This window comes from Haliotis rubra, unplaced genomic scaffold (genome assembly GCF_003918875.1).
Source record: "Haliotis rubra isolate DU_JTF1 unplaced genomic scaffold, ASM391887v1 Scf707, whole genome shotgun sequence".
Classification (NCBI taxonomy): Eukaryota; Metazoa; Mollusca; class Gastropoda; order Lepetellida; family Haliotidae; genus Haliotis; species Haliotis rubra.
In genome coordinates, this window is record NW_025767421.1 from 121326 (window position 1) to 144576 (window position 23251).

The 23251-nt window shown below is 39.5% G+C and overlaps 1 protein-coding gene across 2 annotated transcripts; it reads left to right on the forward strand.

Annotated features, from left to right (window-relative positions):
* Nucleotides 1-2250: 2250 nt before the first annotated feature.
* LOC124259017 (methenyltetrahydrofolate synthase domain-containing protein-like) lies at nucleotides 2251-23251 on the forward strand. Of its 2 annotated transcripts, XM_046693089.1 has the most exons (9): nucleotides 2251-2396; nucleotides 4262-4533; nucleotides 6139-6150; nucleotides 14557-14660; nucleotides 15040-15153; nucleotides 16633-16746; nucleotides 17111-17201; nucleotides 17558-17883; nucleotides 18982-23251. In XM_046693089.1, the coding sequence occupies exons 2-9, from the start codon at nucleotides 4299-4301 to the stop codon at nucleotides 19549-19551; spliced, it is 1566 nt and encodes a 521-aa protein (XP_046549045.1). In that variant the 5' UTR covers nucleotides 2251-2396; nucleotides 4262-4298; the 3' UTR covers nucleotides 19552-23251. The 2 variants fall into 2 exon arrangements, with proteins under 2 accessions (XP_046549045.1, XP_046549046.1); XM_046693090.1 differs by lacking the exon at nucleotides 6139-6150.

The window sequence follows — 23251 nt, forward strand, 5'->3', positions numbered from 1 at the left end:
GTATATTCCCAATATTATATGATAATAGTTTTTCTTCGTTCCATTAAGAAGTTTACGGAGTTGTGTCAAAAATAGCAACTTCACAGTGAAACGAAAGATGCCTTGCTATGTTTGCAATTGAAACAAAGAATGTTTCAAAAGGTGAGGTGAGGTGAAATTGGGTTTAACGTCGTGCTTGAGAATATTTCGCTCATATGACGACGTTTTCAAAAGTATCAAGTCATAAGACATAACTGGCTTCAGATTGTAGTTATCAGTTTCCACATATTAGTTGAAATAAATACAGGATTACGTTTTACCAGCCCCTATGCGACCCAGTATGGTACAGGGACATGGCGAATATGGACTCTCACTCATGTATGTCATATCGGTTCAACGTACGGGTCATTGGGTCGCTTTAAATGTTTCTTTTTTCAGTAGGATCGCATGCACACACTGTCCCACACCTCACCAAGAATAAACCCTATGACGTCAGCATTCCCAAAGCCCATATCTCTAACTTAGGGACCGTTCATAATTATGACTAGGGGGGTGATGATAATTTTATGGACAAGCATGTATAATGTGAATCACCCCCACCCCCACCCCCACCCCAATTTACGTACAAAGTAAATGAGCCCCCCTGAATGTCATTTACAAAATCAATGACCTCACCCCTCACCCCCTCCCATAATTTGTAAGAATAATTTCTTAAATTAATATGCACAAAATTGCCCTCTCTCACACATGTGCGCGCGCGCACGCACGCACACACACACACATGTGTGCACACAGTACATGTTTTCAAATTTTCCAACTTCTTTGAGTGGCATTTTTAGGAGTTGGAATTTTAATCTGAAAGAGAACCCCAGTGAGTTAGGAAACTGGGGAAAATGTGGACTTGCTCTTCATCATGTGCGTATGTTGTCATAATGAATGAGGTACATACCACGCCTACCCGCGACATGCGCGCACGCACACACACACACACCACCACCACACACACATATGTGTGCACAGAGTACACGTTTTCAAATTTGATGACTCCCCTACCTCCCCAGATTATAAATAGCCATAAATTATGAACGGTCCCTTAGCACAGAATTTCGATCGCCCATGAGATTAATATGATTGGACGGTAAGTTTTAGATTTGTGTAAATCTAATCTGACTCAAACCAAAATGGACAACCAAGTATGATACTGTATTAATCGTCATTGGCGAAATCCGAAGGAGATCTTCAGTTAATATACTAATTTTAATCTTCTAACTTCTTTGAGTGGCATTTTTAAGAGTTGGAATTTTAATCTGAAAGGGAACCCCAGTGAGTTTGGAAATTGGGGAAAATGTTGACTTGCTCTGCATCATGTGCGTATGTTGTCATAACGGCTGAGGTACTGACCACGTGTACCCGCGACATGCATGCAGAGTACTGAAGCTGTACCTCGACCGCTCATCTCCATTGCTATGAACGCTTTTAAAAGGAAACAGACATCCGCTCACGAACTGCTACAGCCTTATGTTGCTGCATATTAGTGTGTACGCTATGATGGAGGAATGTAATTTAGACAAACCTGTTAAATACTCACATGGCTAATGAAGTCAAAGTCACTTTCATGATGGTGTACATATACTGACAGTGTAGTTTGTGAGAAGGAAACCTTAAACATTATATATATTTCGATTTGTTAAGATCTCATGAAGTAATGCACAGGTGAGGACAAGACATTTTCTGTGAACCCTAAATGTTCACCCAGGGAGTTATTTCGATATTGCCGAGCACACTGCATCTGATCCAATCTTCACAACCAAACCATAACGAGGTCCTTCTCTTTTGTGGTAAGCATACACGGGGCTAAAAGAATGGACTCAAGTCAGATATGCAGCCAAAGTTTGGAACATATGGCATGATATACGTTTTTATGTGTGTAGATTTGATGCAAACCAGTTTAGTGGATAATATGTGAGAGAAGGGATAATCTACAGCTTCTTCTCTTCTCCCTGGTGAGAGGAATGTAAAAATAATTCCGAATTTCTACCTGTCCTTCACAAGATAGTCCTCGAAGCTAAATGTCGTACATTCGCCAAACTGAGAAAACATTAGTTTCAGTATTATACTGTGTAAAAAATGTAAAACATCTCAAAAAGACTCTCGAACACTGCCATAATGACTGTATTGCGTTCCCTTTCCAAATTTTCGATTTGTAATCCGTTTCAAGTTCTTTTTCCCCCCCGACCGTGATGCATTCTACTTTTTGTAACAACTTTCACTCCGCGTGAGACAGAATATGGCTGCCTCCTTGCAAAAGTAGAACTTTCGGCATCTGCTTACGTGTAGAAGTGTCAGCTGTTACAAGTTGCGCAGTGCTCTTTGAATATCAATTTCCTGATTGTGCAAACAACCAAGATAAGGCATAAGTATGACTTTTAACGCATTTGTAGAAATAACTCCTTTTGGGCGCTCTTAAAACCTTCACCTGGCGAGAAATTCAATGGATGCCGGTTGATGTGGGTCGTTCCTCTCGTCCGAGTTTCAAACACCTCTCCTTTCTCTTACTCGTGTTTAAAACACACTAAATACGACAGAATGTTTTCAAACTAGTTGCAGTGTGTTTATTCATACAATATTAACATTTAAAAGTCTGTCAACGAGGACTTTGCACAACATGCCGTGCCATGTGGATGTTTGGTGACGTCACGTGGAAGCTTGACAATGACGTCAGAGGAATATAGCTTGTACCCATTCCAAATCAAAACAAATTTGCCACATCCTCATCAAATAATGATAGGCTTATTGCTTTCTCAATTACAGCTGTATTAATTGCTGTCCTTGAGAAATGGGGATTTTGTTCTTAGATTCCCCAAACTAAAACTGAATAGTCACTGAAGTAGGTGGTGTTAGGTTGTTTGATTATAATAGGTCTGTTTACATTATTTTATCTATTCTTCCTTGACATTTTAGCAGACGGCAACTGCACTACATGACTGAGATATCACTTATCAATCATTCTAAAGTTGTATCATTTTTAAGATGAATTCAGTGATGTTTTGAACTTCTTCTTTGTTTGCTTCTGCACTTGCTTTTCATACCTTACTTGGTAAGAAAATGTCATTGCATGTAGTATACTATGATATAACATTAAGATTGAGTTAAAAGTTAGATGTGACTGAACATTCACAATGAACACATGCAAGACTATATGAAATGATAAAAATTCAAAGATTGATATTGTTTTCCTGTTGTGTGTTAAATGTCCCTCAATGTTTGGATGTTAGTTTATTTAACCATGCTGGTTTATCACTTTCATATTATTGTATTTGTGGCAAGTTGCAGTTTAAATGAAGTATAAGTGCATTGAAATCATCATTAAGGACTGCACTGTCATGTTCAGTAATAAATACAGCCCAGTGTTAAGAGCCATGTAATGTGCAGGATAGTGGAATGAAATGACAAAGTTATTAGGAATAGGATGTATGGTACAAATCGTTGTAAACAATTGGTCTGTTTCAATGCAAGGTGAAATAAAGAATGTAGTTATTACAATGAAAAGGGAACTTGGTAGAATATAGTTGATGCAGTAAAATGGGAACTTTGTAACCGAAATATCAATCCTTTTAATGTTACAAGTGTTGAGGGAAGTCCTGTTTGACTTTCAATTATTCTGTGTACAAATCATTACGTCCCAGCAGTCTTACCATTTTGCTATCATTTGCTCTCAGTGGCAGTCTAGTGAAAATTCTGAATGAGAGATTTTGATTTTAAATATTTATAGTGCTATGGTGTGTACTGATAGAGTACACAGTGTTACCATGGTTACAGTGTCATTTTGTTTCATCACCCCAATGCTGTGAACAAATAGTTTTCTTCTCATCAAATGGAAATATAACTACACCATCTGTATTTTTGTAAAGTGGCTAGGGGCTTGGGTCATGGTCCCCTGAAAACATTGTTAATATCCTAAAACTCAGGGTTTCATTTGTAGGATGTTGACTTGTCCTTCATAATAATACAAGTTTCAATTTTTAGCGAAGTTTCTATTTTTCATTGAAGAATGCTATGAAAAAGTGACAATCTTGAAACTAATGAAAGAGTCCAAATGTCATTTGTCCCTTGCAAAATCACTGCATGAGTGTGACCTTTGCCCAGCAATTCAGATCCATGGCACATTATTTTCACTGGTAAGTAACCAGGCACATAGGTTCTGACATTAGCATGATTGATCTGAAGCACAGCGATTTTATCCAAAGTCCATGAGGAGTAATCAGTACTTATTTCTTTTCAGCTGAAGCTTCCAGTCAATTTATTCATCTTACCTTACGATGTCAGAGGCTGACAAACAAGCACCCATCATCGACAATGATGTTGATGACCGAGAAGAAGTGAGGGATGAGAACCAGGACAACGAAGAAGGGGGTGGTGATGGTGATGGTGATGGCGATGGGCAAGTTAAGAGGGGAAATCGCAGACAAAGGAGGAACCCAGGAAATCGACGAAGGAGAAGAAACACCAATGAAGAGCCTGAAGGACCAATTGAGCCTATCGAGATCGGGAAAGGTAAAATTAAAGTTACACAAAGTCAATGGTTCAGTTCAATGCTGTGCTGGTATGGTTAACATGTTGCCATGTTCAGTAGTGTGCATCACTTAAAATGCAAACCATTTTGCACAGATGTACCATAACAACCATAAATGTATGCATCCTCCAAAACATATGCGAGTTCCCTTTGCTTGAAACCTGAGTTGGTAAATCTAAGACCAGGTCCCTAATTCCTCAAATTCTCCATGAAGGTCTTCAGCATAAGAAATAATAGTATTTGCTTTTTGTACTTATTTCATTACTGGTATTATTAAGTCATATTTAACCCCTGTTAGAAAGCATCTGGATCTTTAAGATGTTGATGTGAGTTGATGCAAACAGTATTGGCTAAATAAGAATTGTTTTTTATATTTGATTTGTTTTATTCTGCTCTATGGTAGCAGAGACTTAAAGACAAATGGCATCGGACATTATTATGATATCAACTTTACATTGAAATTTCTTTATCAGTATCCATATTTGTGTAAAGATATGTTCACATTTTTAATGAAAATCAGTAGGCTTCAGCTCTAGGTTGACATTGTAGTAAAGACATGCCAAAGCAAAGTATTGGGCACAACAAGGTCTGTAACATTTTGGATTGTGTGAATTTCAACAAGGAATGTGGTAAAGTGAAATGAAGTGAATTGAGGCAGATTTGACGTTTTGTAAAAAGTCCTATGATCTGGTCACATCATTAACTTGGAATTTCATCAGTTCTCCATCTTGCTCATCAGTTTTTCTTCATCTGTCATCAGTCCTTCATGGATTTGTTTCATCGCTAGCATCAAATACGTTTCACCTTCAATAACAAGCTGAGATGTCAGCCGTTGTAAATGTTTAACATTTGTGATTTCGGTCCATTGGAAAAGCATTTTGTCTTTTGTCCTGACACTTGAGCTAAGTATGCTTTTTTTCTCACTCAGTCCAAGCTGGAAATTGATGCATCTTTGTTCCCTTGTATCATTTGGAATTGCAAGGTGTTTAAGATTTTCTGAGAGAATTTTCAGACAATATTAAAGGTCACTGTTACCAATTAGAAATGTTCAAATTCATCTATAATATGGGACCCAAAACTTCAGATGAGCTGCTGTCCTCACTTTCAACTTTATTCATATCAAGTATTCATATTGCACTGATGATGGCATCTTGCATCAACCTTCAAATGTCATTAAGGGTTCTTCAACAGGCTGCCATTGCTGATGCTCTACCTTTCCACTCTAAAGAAACATGCTTTCAATATTGCAAACAATATATAATATTAAACTCATACCCTTTACGTTTCCGATTTCTTAACATATTGTACCAGATCTTGTTTGTTGCCACAGGCCCTTTGCCATTCATGCCTTGAATCAAATGAACATCCAGTGTTAATTTTTGCATTGGCCTGGTAAATGAATCCAAGAAATCTACACCAGACTTCAGTTGTGTATATCAATGTTTTGTTGCCATTCAAGAATTGTCTGACTGACATGTTAGATTTTCTGAATTCCCTTTTCACCTATGTACACAATGTGAATCATATACTTCACATGCCATGTATACCTGATTCCCTTTTGACAAAGTGTTTTTCCACCCTAACAGGTACTGGTCAAGGTAGGGATCCATTTTTTGTGTGGTGATGAGGCATCTTTAGTTAGTCTTTCTTTCTTCTTTCTGTACAACATTAATTGCATCTTTCATAATGCATTCTTACCATGTTACCAGTGTATTTGGTTGGTTGTGGCTTGTAACCAACCCAAAAGAACATCAAGATTTACAAACTTGGATCACTGGTTCATGCTAGTATCATGTGTCACACTAAATTTCATATTGATTTAGTATTTGGGTTTTTTTCTGAAATATTTTAGACAGTTTTCTGTTATGTTCTTTGTTACTTATTGTTATGGTTTCTGGCAATAGTCAGATAGACAACCAGAGTCAAATTAAATATCCTTTGTTGGTAACCATGGTAAGCTTCAGCTGTAGCAGTAATTGACAACTTTGTCCCACTGTTTGTAAAAGAAATTTCATCTTTAACAAAAGCAATATGGACACTGGCCTGGGAGATCATTAAATACCACAGGTTTAGTTTTCCAGAATATTTTTGCCACATTTATTTGAGAAATAAGTGACATAGATGGCATACTAAGAACAATTGAATTTGGCACACAAGGAATGACAAACAAATGTCTAATTTTGTCTTATCCTGACTAATGATCTTTTGCTTATCTCCCTTTCCTTTTCGAATGGTAGTGGAACACTTGAATCCCTTGAAGTTCCCGAAACAGACATAAAAATACACTCACCCACGAGTTACCTCCCTTTTGCCCTTTTCCCGCGCAAACAGTCATGTGACCAGCCTTACTTTTCACTCTGCAGTGTTTGCAGGCACAGGTTATCCAGTGCCCATCGTGCATAAAACCATGTTCTTCCAGCTTGCGCTGTACTTATTGTGTTGATTTATCAAATTTTCAATTTAATAAATATTTGTCTTATATTTATAGATGTGCCATGGATCGGGTGAGGAAGTCATCTCAAGTCACGGCTGATAAAACAGGAGATCAGCCTGCAAACCGTATGTTGCTTGCTACTGCTGAAGTTCATAATACTGGTGCTATGTTTAGTGAGTGGCAGGGGCAGTCTGCTGGTAAGGGGGCCAAGAAGAGATCGACTACAACTCAGTTGACTCCGTCTCAGGCTAAGAAAAAGATGTCCTCTTCTTCTACATCGCAGAAGAAAGCATCTGTTACCAGATCGGAAGGTAAATCTACGCGTGCTAGTAAGTCAACGCAGCAGAAATCCTTCAACGAAGAGATATTACCTCCACATGAAGTAGACGTTTTTGATGATCCCCGTTACTTCTACTAGATCGTCCCCTGCAACGGACACGGCAGGCCAGCTGTTAGACGAACTACCACCTACTTCTCAACGGAGTGAAGTTGAGGCGCAGAACTCATCAGCGTTCACGAACGCTTCGTCTACACCGCAGCAGCTTCAACCAACGCAGAACTTTGACCCGGGTGAATTTATGAGAAGTCACCAAGCAGATGATGGCCATGATGGAACGTAGGTTCGAGGAAGAAGCGAAGGCTCGGCGAAGCCTCTCATCTACCAACACCGTCCGCAAACCTATGGACCTGCGCGAACCTACTCCTCATAGAACTACGTCTCAAGATTACGTTGGCGAACGTACACCTTTGCGAAGGTCTCCACAGTCGGACGACTCTGTCATCTTGGAAGAGGTTAGAAGAGATGAGATGCCTACTCACAGTTCTACATCCGCAATCCCTCAACGTTCGAGAACATTGAAAGATCCATCTCCTACACCTAGCCGCTCTAGATCGAGATCTCATATCTCTCACAGACGTTCGCGAAGTCACTCAACACAAGACAGAGGTCCGCGAAGAGAAGGCTCACATCACAGAAGTTCGCGAAGGGATACATCTAGCGTAAGGGATAGCTCACATCACAGAGGTTTGCGAAGAGATGAATCTACAGATAGAGGTTCGCGAAGAGAGCACTCTCAAGATAGACGTTTGCATAGGGAGGAATCTTCAGATAGAGGTTCGCGAAAGGATGAAGGTTCGAAAAGGGATACAGGTTCACAGATGGATGAGTCGCAGAGGCCTAGCACTAATATTCAGGAGACTTTGGATCAGCAAGCAGACTTCGTCTTCCCAGACTCAGAGTTTACAGCGTGGATTGCCAACGGGTTGAACTTGGATAAGGATAAAGATGAAGTCTACACCTATATGATGCGTAACGACGACTTCGACTCCGTCACTATCCCTCTGATTGAACCTTTATCCAAGGTACCCTCTAACCTACGCACAGCTTTCGCGAAAGCATTCAAGTACCAGAATCAGCATCTACCATCATTTAATGTGAAGAGATTCCCCTTACATCATATGGATCCATTTACAAAGGCGCCTGAATGGGATGATAACATAAAGTTAGTCAACGACTCCCGAAACAAGATGTATAAAGTGGAAGATAAAAAGTTATATCAACCCTTATACTGCTACAAGGAGATCCTTCTTCGGGTTGGCCAGGTCCAGAGCCATCAATGAAGCATTGATCAATAAATTCCAGAACTCGAGTTCGGAAGAGGATTGAATGATATATTCGGCCCTCATAACACAGAAGGACCAATACTTTTTATCGGACCATCTGGCATCTATATCTGCAGGTCTCACTTTACTACGCAGACAAGGGCTACTTGCATCCTGTTCATGGAGTGATAGATTCACCCAACCGCTACTGAGCTCAATGGGAGGCGCCTACTATCTTTGGATTACAAATAGAGGATGCAGCTAAGGAAACTACGCACGACTCTAGAGAAGTTATGATTATAAAAGCCATAGATACTCTGGCCAACGTCATCCGGCATACTTCGCAAAAGTATAACAGCAAGTCCAAATATTCCGGCATACAGAAGGCAGCTTCAGAAGTACCCCAGCTTCAGAGGCGGCAAAGGATCTTTTCATCGCCCATCCGGAAATTACAGAGGAAACTCAGGGAGAGGCCTCACTCCCAGAGGATCCAGAGGAACTAAACGTTGATATCAAGGTTCGGAACGACTGGAGTCTTCCACCCCCAGCCGTTCCTGTAAAACTATCTACAGTGGGTGGACGTCTACAAAGGTACTGGAAAAATTGGGAAATACTTGAGGACGACTACGTCTCCCAAGTACTAAGAGAAGGATACAGAGTACAACTCAAGGCCACACCTCCGCTAACCCTCAGCCCAATGGTCTTCGACTATGCAGAGGAACAGGGAGACAAACTACAAGAAGCCATCGACTCACTACTTATGAAGGAGGCGGTAGAGATAATAGATCAGCATCATCTCACTCCAGTCTTCTATTCTCCAATATTTCTAGTACCCAAGAAGAACTCCAAGGAGAAGTTCAGACTGATTGACAACATGCGCAAATTCAACAAAGACTATCTACTGAAACCGGAGAGGTTCAGAATGATCCACCTACCTCAACTCAAACTACTCATCTGTCCAGCAGATTACATGGCCAGCATAGACCTGCAGGATGCGTATCTACACATCCCCATACATCCGGAATCAAGAAAGTATCTACGATTCCTATTCAGAGGGCAGCACTTCCAGTGGAACGTCCTACCGTTTGGAATATCTTCGGCTTCCGTGACTATTCACACGAGTAACCAAGCCTATAGTCGCATATCTACATCATCGAGGTCTAGGCAATGCGTTCTACTCGGATGACGGAATTCAGGTTCACCAAGATGAACTTCATGATCAAGTTGCTCACTCAACTAGGATGGCTGGTGAACCTTATGAAGTTGGAACCATAACAAGATCTGCAATTTCTGGGGATAAGGTTTATCATAACACAGAATCGTATTGTCGTCCCAGAAGATCGTTGGGTCAAGATACAAGCCATGATTCCACCAGCAGTCATCTCTCCGTTAACACTACGATCATGGCAAGTTCTACTCGGGTCTACTAACTTCGGCGCAGGACTTGACTCGCACAGGAAGGTTACAACTAAGACCGCTGCAACGGTTCCTGACAAAACATCTAGACAGCGTCGACCCTATCTTGCTGCCAGACAACCTCAAGAGGTATCTACTGTGGTGGAAGCATAGGTCGAATGTTTGCGGAGGGACCTATTTACAAGAGCCGGCCTTCGACACACATCTCTACGTAGACGCTTCGATGCAGGGCTGGGGTGCGCATCTCAACAATCAAGTTGTATCATGAAGGTGGTCCAAAATAGAACAGCATCTTCACATCAATCTGCTGGAGATGAAAGCCGTGATCAACGCCTTACAACTATGGTCGAGCTCGCTGAACAACAGAATGCTGATGGTCCACACGGACAACTCTACAGTGGCATTCTCCATAAATCGGCAAGGATCCACAAGGTCTCCAAGCCTGCTACAGCTCACATTCCAGTTGTTCCACATCACGGAGGAAGCAAACATCTGGACAAAGGCGTGTCACATACCCGGGAGCCAAGAACGTACTCGCAGACGCTCTCTCCCGACCACTGCACCCATCACCTACGGAATGGATGCTCCATCCAGAAACGTTCCGGCTCATCATAAGGGAAATAGGATACCCTTGTATAGACCTGTTTGCCACGAGGTTCAACAAACAACTACAGACGTTTGTCTCACCAGTTCCAGATCCTCAAGCCTGGGCAACAGATGCACTGATCATATCTTGGGAAGGACTAAACGCTTACGCGTTTCCACCTCCATATTACTTCCAGAAGTACTGTTGAAGATCAAACAGACACAGGCGCTACAACTGACTTTGGTCGCGCCATACTGGCCAGCGAGAGTATGGTTCCTATACCTAATAGAAGATCTCGGAAGTCCAGCAATCAAGTTACCAGATTGGCTGAACCTACTCATACATCCGCACACCAAGCAAGTCCACGGGAACCCGACAGTGTTACAGCTACACGTTTGGACCGTATCAAAACATGTTTGAAGAAAAGAGGATACTCCGCCAGGTCAGCCAAGGCAGTAACGCTAGCGTTGCGCAGATCTACTCGTAACCTGTATGATGACAAATGGCTGAAGTTTGAGACTTATGCAAGGCAGAAAGGCTTCACTGCGATGAAAGCTACTCATCCTCCAGTGGCGGAATATCTGTCATCTTAGACAGACCAGACATCTGAAAGGTTCGACATTATCTACATACCTCGCCGCCATCAGTACAGTGATTACCATGAAAACAGGCATCAAGTTGACGAAAGTACCAGAATTACTTGCTCTGCTGAGATCTTTTAAACTGGAGGACCAGCAAAAGAAGTGCAGAGCTCCGGCCTGGGATCTGAATGTAATTCTACGTCATCTTACGAGTGATACCTACGAACCTCTAGACCAGACTACCCTCGAGCTGCTGTCACAGAAGACTCTGTTCCTGCTTGCGCTAGCCACGGCAGCTTGAATATCAGAGATACATGCGCTGGACTTTGGTCGACCCAGATTTGACAGGGGGCAACATGCTGCAGTTCATCTAGGACTTAGATGGGACTTCATTGCCAAGAACCAACTACCTGGTCAGCCAGATAGACAGTTCCACGTACCAGCGCTATCTACAATCCTTGGACCAGAGGATATAGAAGACCTATCCTTGTGTCCGGTCAGAGCCATGAAGATATATCTTCAAAGGACTGAGACAAGGAGGCAAAAATTCAAGCGCCTGTTCATCGCATTATCAACAGAGACATCAGCAGAAGTCTCAAGAACGACCATATCGTTCTGGATGAGAGCCGTCATATTGAGAGCCTATAAAGCAGCAGGACTAGAACCTCCTAGAGCTTCCAACCAACACGAAGTCAGGGCACTGGCGTCAACACTGGCTCTGCACGGAAATTGCTCTATACCAGCAATTATGAAGGGCTGCTTTTGGAAGTCGGACACAGTGTTTGCCAACCACTACCTCCGAGACATAGCCACTGAAGACGTCTCAGGCATTCACCAATGTGGGCCTCCCGTTGTAGCACAGCAACTAACGGTTCCTCAAAGGCGCTGCTGAGTTGGAAAATCTCACCGTTTATCACGTTGACTTATTTATAACTTTTACTAAGGAAAAAGTATTAGTTTGAAAGTCCATGCGCACAGTCTAGGACAGGCTAGCATGAGTGATTAAAGATCCTGTACGGGTAAAGATCTTACCTGTACGTGAAGGGGTCGCAACTCATTTATGATAAAGATCATAATCTATGGGTTGTTATGAGATGTCTAGTAATAAGAAGATACTAATTTATCTGTAGCCACATGAATCAACATGATTCAACTTGTCGGAGACTGAAGTAAGACAAGAAAGTGGTCCCCCCCAAGTTATAACGGAAGTTGGAAGGATAGGATCACGGAAATGCCATTTCTCAGTTCCCATGGGGGGGGATACAGGACGTATCTAAGGACAGCTAATGAATCCACGAAGTGGCTTGACCCACCACCAATCCCGTCGGATTCTATAAGCAAAGATCAAGAGTCAGGATAAGAATTTGTTTTTAAATTTTGACTTTGCGCGGGAAACGGGTAAAAGGGAGGTAACTCATGGGTGAGTGTATTTTTACGTCCGCTTCAGGAACTTCAAGGGATTCAAGTGTTCCACTACCATTCGAAAAGGAAAGGGAGATAAGCAAAAGATCATGAGTCAGGATAAGTATAAAAATATCAATTGTACTTGAAAAATTACATTTTGTAGAGACTACAGGTAAAAATACTTCAGTAAAGTCTTGTCTGTGTGGTTGTATCAGTCATATTGACTTCGCCTGTCCATTACATGTCCCTTTTCTGCACTTACAGTTAGAACTCAATCCTTCAGTAATGTCAGGATCAGGCGGAACACTTCACTTTCACTTTACCACATTCAGTTTAGCTGATTGAGACCTTTAAAGCTTTGCAGTTAATGTAATATACTCTGTCATAGCAACAATGTTGAATCTCATTGTATTAACAACATGCTAAGACTAGCATGCTTAGGCTGTATCAGATCATTTTCATACATATGTATAGGCTTTATATATACTGTCCTTAGCATATGTAACAATTATCATTGATATTAATTTGGAAACCCTTGCTAGGTAAACGTTTCAGGAAGCCAAAGATGTTACTATTGTAATGGGAAATTTTATTCAGTATGTTGAAGGATTTTAAGCAAAATTCTTGGATAGAATCATGTATGTCTATTGGTCTTCAACATGTCCAAGTATATGTAAACACACGATCACTGATTTACAGATATGTTATTGATACATTCTTATGTTTTGCACATGGATTTCTCAAACTGACCTGTAGTCAACAATGGTGCATGCTAAGTCTGGTTGATACATGAAAGTGAAGAAATCCTTGGTTTATACAGGGGTGCATGTGTAGGATGTACTATTGTAGTTTGTAGTCTGACATATTGCATTGGCCTCAGTTTCATTTCTTCAAACTACTGATTACCGAGGATCTTGCGTAACGCTTTTCAAATACATTATCCGTTTGGGTAAATACAGAAAAAAACGTAACAGGAATGATTCGATTGCCTGTCATTACATTAAAAGTATTATTACCTTTTGATGCAGATTTCAAAAGTTTCACATTTGGTATCTTCAGCGGTAGATTGTTTTGAGAAATGTAAAACTCTGGCCTCACTTGTATTGGTTGCTCACAGATAACAAATGTGGTGTTAACCCTGATCCCTTTTGTTACCAAATGATAAGCATTGAAAGTTTTTATTTTTCCAGCAGTTTCACAAATTTCAAACTTTTATAACTTTACACATGGTTGCAGTTCCATCTCTGATGTTTGTCTTGCAACAAACAGTAAAGTAACAAAACTGTGAGGATAATTAAGTTCCATCTCTGATGTTTGTCTTGCAACAAACAGTAAAGTAACAAAACTGTGAGGATAATTAAGTTCCATCTCTGATGTTTGTCTTGCAACAAACAGTAAAGTAACAAAACTGTGAGGATAATTAAGTAATTCTTGTAACATATTTTAGCTAAGTCGCTTTGAAATGATTGAATATGATGAATTTGTAATAAATAATTCTTCCAAAATCAAATGAATTATGTTAATGATTTTCTTGCATTTGTATTACAGCTATCTCATTAATTTTGTTATTTATTTTTTTACCTCTGAATATTGTCACATTAGCCTTCAGAAACTGTAACAAAGTAACATGTTTTAACCTAATAAAATGTCAGCATACCTCTGTATATACTAAATTGAAATATTACAGTCGTAGACCAAAAGTGGTTTTCAGACTTTTATGATCAGTCAGCTACTATAAGTTCACTGCTAGCTACTATAAGTTCATAGTCATAAACTCCCTTACTCCCTCACTCCCTCACTCATAGTCACGTACTGTTAATGCATGCCTCTGAAGGTTTTTAGAATTTACAAATACCCAAACATGTTTTAACAGTTTATTTAGACTTGGGTCATTTAAGATTTCCCCCCAAAATGCATGAGTTTGTTTTGTGGCTTTACTCACACAGGCAGGGCTGTGTAGCATGTTTCCATCTTGTTGCAGAGGTGACTAAATGGAGCATTAGGAAACAGGTGTGGGACTTTATTGAGGATCACAACCTGGCTAACTTTCCACGTCCAGTGCACCACAGAATACCAAACTTCAAGGTAACTGGTTTCAGAAAATCTATTACACGGCTCCACTTCATCAGAAATTTGTTTATCCATTACTGTGTAAATTTAATGGGAATCCTTAATGGTTGGTATTGAAGCTTTGGTGTGTTGCTGTGTACTGTATTTAAATTGAGAAACCCAATGAATCTTTAGGTTTTTGATGCTACACATTACAGTTTCCTTCATTTGAATCATCCGCTTTTATTTATCCCCGGCACTCTTATTTCCATAAACCGAGACCTACCGGTACCTTAATATGTGCCTGTGACACCTCCGTTGTGTAAGAGAAAATAAAACTCTATCGCTAATCTCTAAATCAGAATGACAAATTACAAAATAACTCGGGTATGGTATTTGTGTGTTTGTTTTGTAGGGAGCAGTGAATGCTGCTGAGAAGGTGAAAGAACTTGAAGAGTTCCAGGTGGCCAAGGTTGTGAAGGTCAACCCTGACAAGCCTCAACAGGATGCTAGGTTCTTCACACTGGAGGTAATGTACCATGTGACATTGCTCATTGCCCAAGCATTGTATACCAGAGACAGATCCTAATTCACACTTCTACTCTTTCCTGAAAGCTCTACAACAGCGAGTGGAGTTGGATGAATATAACAACATAGTTACACAGTTACACCCAACTATAGGTAACATGTCTGTGTGCAATAAACCACTAATTTATAAAAAATGTTTGTGTGAAATCTAAATGTCTGAAATCAGAAGGTAAATGAATTCTGCAAGGATTGAATTTTAGCATACATCATTGCACATGTGGAGGATGATCTTACTTTAGGGACCCGTGAAGATCGCGGGTTTGAATTAAGTCTTCAGCAACCCATGCTTGTCATAAAAGGTGACTAACGGGATCGAGTGGTCAGGCCTGCTGACTTGGTTGACGCATATCATTATATCCCAATTGTGTAGATCGATGCTCATGCTGTTGATGACTGGATTGTCTGGTCCAGACTTGTATATTCACAGACCGGCACCATATAGCTGGAATATTGCTAAGAGTCCTACGTTAAACAACAAACCAGTCTTGCTTTAGATAGAAGGTCCAGGTGATGTAATTGGCTGCTATTCACCTTTACATTATTAGACATCAGTTGGTGGTAATACTTAACACTTCAGAGCAAGTTGCAGTGTTTGTAGTGGAGTATTCTTTCCACTTCATTTTAAAAAACCTGCTTGCTGATGTTTACATAAGTTGAACTACCACATACTTGTACCAGATCGATCAGGGGGTAAGGCTTGATTACTTGGTTGATAGCTTTTCCTTGTACCTCAGTGGTGTTGATTATTGTTACAGACCTCCATCATATTTCAGGAATAGTGCCAAGTGTGGGACAAACAATTGCCCCACAATCAACCCTCTCACATATACACCTACAACCAGTACCTTCCACTGTCATTCCTCCACTCTCATCCGACAAACCCGACTGCCATACACTAACCCAACATTGCATTCACATACTCAACTCCCCTACGATCAATGCTCATTTCTTAAGTTCTACACTCTCCCAACAACTGCCATTCTCTCATTCACATGACCCGTGAAGATCCGGGGTAGAATAGGTCTTCAGCAACCCATGTGCTTGCCATAACAAGGCGACTATCTTGTCGTAAGAGGCGACTAACGGGATCGGGTGGTCAGTTTCGCTGACTTGGTTGACAAATGTCATCGGTTCCCAATTGCGCAGATCGATGCTCATGCTGTTGATCCCTGGATTGTCTGGTCCAGACTCGATTATTTACAGACCGCCGCCATATAGCTGGAATATTGCTGAGTGCGGCTTAAAACTAAACTCACTCACTCACTCTCATTCACATACCCTGCAACCCACATTCCCACTCAACTGCCCTACAGTCAACTCCTCAATCGCTCATCCTACAACCCACACACTGACTTATAATCCATTCTCCACCCTGCAACCCTTACTCTCATTTGACCATGACAACTGATGTGTGTTTTAGTCACAGAAGACACTGCTTGTGCCTACCCCAAGGCTTAGAGAAGGACTGTTCAACAAGATTACTCCTCCAGCTGACTGCAACAAGGAGACCCTGAGAACATGCTCTACCTCACAGGTTCGCAGTCATAAACAAATCAAGGGCCTTGTGATATCTGGTGCCTATGCCACTTCTGATATATCTGAAAAGAAAATGAAAGATGAGAAAAATTCTCAAAAATAAAGTACACTGCTAGTTCCATGAACTGACATTTACTCATTGTCATGTAAATTTGAAATCTAAAGATTCCGAGCATATAAGTGTTTTCTGTTTAAACCATATCCTTTTGTTCCTTGTCTTGCCTCTGTTGTAATGTTAATAAATGTGTTCCATTACCTTAAGAAAATTGCGATAGGGAATTGATGTAGAACAAAATACTGTTGGCATGTTCTGTTCTTCTGAAATGAACAGTGATCACACTGTACATGATTTTCTGTTGTAGGGGGTTCGTGAATACAGCACACCAATTGGACTTGATGATGCTGTAAAAATCGACCTGGTCATCATTGGCTCTGTGGGAGTGTCCAGGGAAGGTGAGATTTGGGGGGTCACTAATGACATTTGGTGGATGTCCATTGTTAGTTGCCTAGTGAATCAAATGTCTTGATCCAGCCTAATGCGTGCAGGTCACAAATAGCACAGCTGTAAACAAAAAATGCAGGATCTGTTGCCTACAGATTCAAATTGTATTTTGAGGGTGGAGGATGCAATTGTATGTTACACTGAGAATAACATGTGATATTGACATCAACTACAATTTGACTGAAGGCATGTTCGTTCTGCTTGCCTGAAATATTGAAATCACCTTTGTATTAGTGAATGAAGACTAAATGGAATCAAGCTTTCAGTTGTGTTAAAAAATGTGTCTCACTGATATTCTTGTTACCAGGTTACCGTATTGGAAAAGGAGAAGGGTTTGCTGACTTGGAGTTTGCAATGATGAAAACGATGGGCGCTGTGAATGAGAATACAGTCGTAGTGACCACAGTTCATGACCACCAAGTTATCAGCATACCTGAGCGCCTTGTGGAAGAGCATGATCTGACAGTTGACTACATTGTCACACCAACAGAGATCATTAAGACAGACTGCACCAAACCAAAGCCAGCTGGCATCATATGGTCCAAACTTGACCGTGACAAGTTGAATCGAGTTCCCGTTTTGAAACTTCTGAGAAAGAGGGAGCGTGAACAGGGCACAGATGTTAGGCTGAAGGTAGTGAAATTTTTATTGTTACTATAAATAATTTCCTTGTTCCTTAATTCTTTTATTATCCCCCGATGAAGAAACGGGTTCCTTCCGTGCGTTCGTCCGTACGTTCGTCACACTTTGTTCGAAGCATATCTTCTAAACTATTCTAGATAGCTTAACCAAACTTAGGCTGTCACTATGAGGATGTCATCTTGTCCGGAGCAGATCTCCCAAACTATACATGCTAGCTTCATCAAACTTGGTACATATGTCAAGCATGATCCCTAGATGTGCCTTTTGCGTTAGCCTCAGATATGAATTTTATAATTTGCATTTCCATGGCAACACGTTAGGCTTCAACTGAATTTGGTGGTAATGCTCCTTTCTGGAGCAGATCTTAAAAACCTTTCACTACTCTCCTTCCATTTTGCTGTTTACACTCCAAAACATTTGACATAATCATAACTAGTAGACATATTCATAAAGAGTATTTTGCCGTTGCAGGGGATATTGATGACTTTGTCTTCTTGTTTTCATGGAGTTGACTGTGTGTAACTGTACCATGCTGGCATGAATTATATCCCAATCTATGAGTCTCTGGTTTGTCTCTGTTGGACCTAGTTATTTACAGGCTGCTGTGATGTAACTGGATTATGGCCGACAGTGGCATAAAACAGAATTCATTCAAAGTATAGAATTTCGGATTAACAATGCTTTTTTTCTAATGCTGAATCCCATAGAATGTGTAGGAAACAATAATCTCTCACAGTTGTAATGTAAGTAGGCTTTAAATATAACAGGAAGCCATAATTTTGTTGGAATATTATTGAGTGTGGCATTAAACAAAAGAATTTTTGTATCCAGCATCTCAATGTATCTATAATTTTGTAGAGGTTGATTGCTGAAACATGCATAAGTGATATAAGTAGAATTTTGTAACTATTAGTTGTATAATGCTATAAAAGTTAAAACACAAACATTATACATGCTGGAATGAGGTATCCAAATTACTACCAAATTAAATTACTTTTAGCAAACAGAAAGATGTAGCTAAAAGTTGTCTGTTCAGTCCTTCAGTCTTCTCCACTCCCTCCTTATTGAAAGGTTGATGTTTGTGTGCAGGGTCAGGAAGAAGATGATGGTGAAGACTATATCAATGACGAACCAGAAGAAGAAAAACGTGAAAATGATGAGAACTCCTACCGTCGCCGTGGCCCACCCAGACGACGTTACCGCAACAATTACAGACGCCCAAGGCGCAGGAGCAATGACGTCAGGAATTCTGAATCAGAAGAGCAAACAGAGGAAGGAGAAGGTCAAGGTCAGGGCCAGGGTCAGGGAAGGCGTCCTCGTAATTCAGCACGTAGAGGTCGTGTTAATCGAAGATCACATGATCCATCTATCTATGTAGGTGGGTTACCTCGGTCACTGCGTGTGAGCGAGTTTAAGGAGAAGATACATGACCGTAGTGTTCAACCTCTGCGGGTTGTATGGCATGGTGGCAGTGGTCATGCTTTCCTTCAGTTTTCTAACATCGACATAGCAGAAGAAGCCATTCAAGCTCTGAAAGACCTTGACCTTGGAGGGCGTCAAATTAAGGTGGAGCTTGCAAGGAGTAATCGTGGTGATAATGAGGACAGTAGAAATGAGAACGAAGCTGATGGCGAGGTGAATGATGCAGGCAGCGACTAAAACGATTGATTGTATGTATGTACAGTCTATTCTTTACTCATGTAACTGCTAATGGATCTAAGTTTTAACCACTTGGGCAGAATGTCCTTTTAATATGTTGAATTTACCTGAAGCCTCATTAAAATATATTTTAGATTTTGTATCAGAAAAATTGCATCACATGTGGCTTGATTAATGAGGCATTTCAGAAAACACTCCTTTTGTTGAAAAGAGCCAGTACCACGATCCTTGACAGTTATATTTTCAAAGAAAGGTCGTTTTAACTCTCTTGAAAGAGGATCTGTTCTCTTTATTTTTAGATTATGGGCAAGGTTTGTTTAGTGAGTTCTAATGAATTGTTTAGCTCTGAAGGCTTGTGTAGTTTGATAAGGTTAAAACCTGAAGTTGGACAATGAGATCTGGCATCTAGAAAGCTTCACTCAGATGCATTACAGAAACATTATATATTCTTCACTTAATGTTTTCTTAGGTTTAAGCCTTTGGAAGGATGGAGAGAAAAGTGTATTATGTTATTTCCTGTTATGTTAATTCTTGCATTTGTTGAAGCAGAAAAACTAGCGGTTGCATGATTCTATTTGTCAGTTTCAGGGTTTGGCCTGTGTACAATATATTGCATATCATATGTTGCAACATGTTAATGGACATTTTTTTCAGTTTGTAGAATTTGAATGATTATAGTTACCATACCATGATTACATAAACTCAGGTAAGAGTTTTACTTGTATGTCGTTAATTGCAGAAATTGCCATTAACGAAGTCACTGCATAATTTGCACACATACTATTTGCGTGTCATGAAGTTACGCTTTATGCAAACTAAGAAAATTATACAATATTTTGTCAACTCCATGCCAGCAATATGTACTTCATTTCTTTATAACTTAGTAATTTTGTGAACAGACACCTTGCTGGAGAGAAATTCCGTAGAAATAGCAAAAGTAGTCGCCCCCTGTTTATGTTCATAAGGGTACTTCTCAAACAAGATGATTTTGATGTTATTCTAAATGGCCTGATCTACATGACACTGATGCACAATATATACTAGGTTTTGCTGGTTCTGGGTCAGTTTTTGACATGGCATGTATATGCATTCTGTTTATGTAAGTGTGTCTGGTTTGTTATAAATAAATGCAGTACAATGAGAGTGTGGAGATGTTTGGAATCTGATCATTTAGCTATGAATGAATTTCATAATTTATGTTGTTGTTAAACAGTTATGCTAGTTCACATAATTCATCATGGCTATGCCAGCACATTATTTGATTGTTTGTTATTACATTACTAAGTGTGTTCAAAGGCATTTTGTTTCCGCTGACCACATGAATGTCACGGAATTACCTTCCGGCATTCGTAGACATGGTAGAGGCCTCAAAGAAAGTTTGTGTTGGGTGTCTCTGAAGAAATCTCTTACAGTATTTGAATGTATTGTTAAATATGTTTAGTTACAATAATTATCAAAACAGGGTTGTTGTTTATTGTTCAGTTTGTGAGATAATTGTTTGTAAATGAAACAATGAAATGTAAAAATGTTAGTGTTTTTGAATTAACATGTTTTGGAATTTGCCAAGATATTTTTTGAGAATGGTAGCATTCAAACATGCTCAATTACTGTTTGCATATCACAATAAACCTACTGAAATTTATATTTGGAAAATCCATGGGTATTTTAATTGTCATTTTTGTCTTTAAAGGATAAATCGAAAATGTGTGTAATACAATCAGTGCTAACATCTTCATCATTAGTTATAAATATCTAGGAAATGAGAGTAAAATATTTTATAATGGTGTATGGGTCACTTATGGTGTATTACCTTTCTGTTCACTCACGGAAACCTGTCATGAAGTCTTAAATTTGTCACTGTCATCACTTAGAAATTATTTGGTCACAAGTTTGTCGTAATATGGAAGAAATTATGTCAAGGTTGTTTATCATATTTGTTTTGAATATTACCAATTGTCTTCCAGTGTAAAAATATCTGTTTTGCCTTAATATGAATTAAAATTTAGTATTTTTCAACATCACTTTTCAATGCAGTACATTTTTTCTCTGTGTAGGGTGATAGATGAATGTGTGACGTTGCATTTTTTGACATTGGCAAAACCTACTTAAGCTTGTTTGGGTTCGTTTGTTTATTCTTGATTGTTGAAACAGTTGCTTAAGGAAAACATTGTATGAAGAAATAGTGGTCGAAAGCTTTTCATCCCCATATTCCCTTTGTAATAATTGTGTGTTGACAAATGTGGTGCTGAATATGTACTCAATCATCTGACTTTCTCTTCAATAGAGATTGCACCGAGTTAGATGTGCAGCTACTATCTCTGAAGTTCATACTTTGTGACCTTCCGATTCAAAGTTTAATCTGTATTCTGGTTGTTAAAATTGTCAGTATGACATGTCTACTGCGGAAATCTCCTTATTGAAATTGTGAGATTGTTGAGTACATAACAAAGTGCAACTATCTTCTAGGCAGCCCGGAGGCAAAATAACATATATACATACATTTTCTCACAGATAATTTGCCATCATTTCAGTTTCTTCGGGTATTTTGAAATGACTATTCACCCTACTCTTCAGTGCCTGACAACTACATTATCTCAGTGTTTGTTGTGGATTCCTCATGTCAGGACAAAAGGTTTTTGGAGAAACAAAATTTACTTTTCAAAATCAACATATTTTGGGCACAGTGTTCAGGTCGGAAGAAAGTGATGTTATTTTAGAGAAATGAAAGCTCAAAGGCTTCTAGTTTGTTGAAAATTCTTTACAAAGATATTTGTGTTGTGAATGTTGACAAAACTCAACCATAGTCCTTCATGTAGAACCAATTTGAGAAGCTTTAACATTAGCGAGTGAACAGATATGAATTAACCATATATCTTTTTCATGATCATTACAGTTTATTAACATGCACCAAATATGTTTTCATTTCTCATCTTTATGTGAATATATTTGATAAATTGCATGGTTTGATGTGGCTAATTGCTTATATAAATCCTTTTGAAATTACCAAGAGCCCAATATATTATTTTCTTGTTAGAGAATGATTACCAGCCAGAACTATGATACATTGAATTGAACTTATGCACTTTTCCAACAATGTTTGTTTGACATTCTTTCAGTAATCCTTTGCTGATTATACATATAAGTATTAAATTTTGAAAATAGAAAATTCATTATTCACTTTCATTTTCTAAAATGTTGGCATCTATATGAATGCCTTTTTGTTGTGTGTTAGAATGTGTGACACTCCCACAACAATCCAGGCTCAATGGTCTGGCACTTAAAAATAATAAAGTAAAACAAAATGGGTCTAACAACTCACTTCAACATGGAATTCATTCAGTGTGGAGTAAGTGGAAAGCATGTGAGGTAGTTCTTGGTGGAGGGTCCCTCAGACATGTTCAGCTCGATTATGTTTCCAGTTTTTCCCCTGTGCATTCGAAGTTTGTTTGAATATCACTTTTGAAATTTTATATCAACACAGATATCAGAAACCATGGGCACTGGATGGTAGAGGGCTGAGAACTATTATTTGAGAATTTACATTGAAATTGTTAATGCTGTACACAGGCTTACAGAAAAGAGAATGGTGCAAGTTGCAATCATTGTAAGCAATACTGTGTCATTTAGATGATTTTCTAATGTAATTGAATGTTATCTTATTTATATTTGATATCATTTGTGAATAAAGTTCCTTATTTTA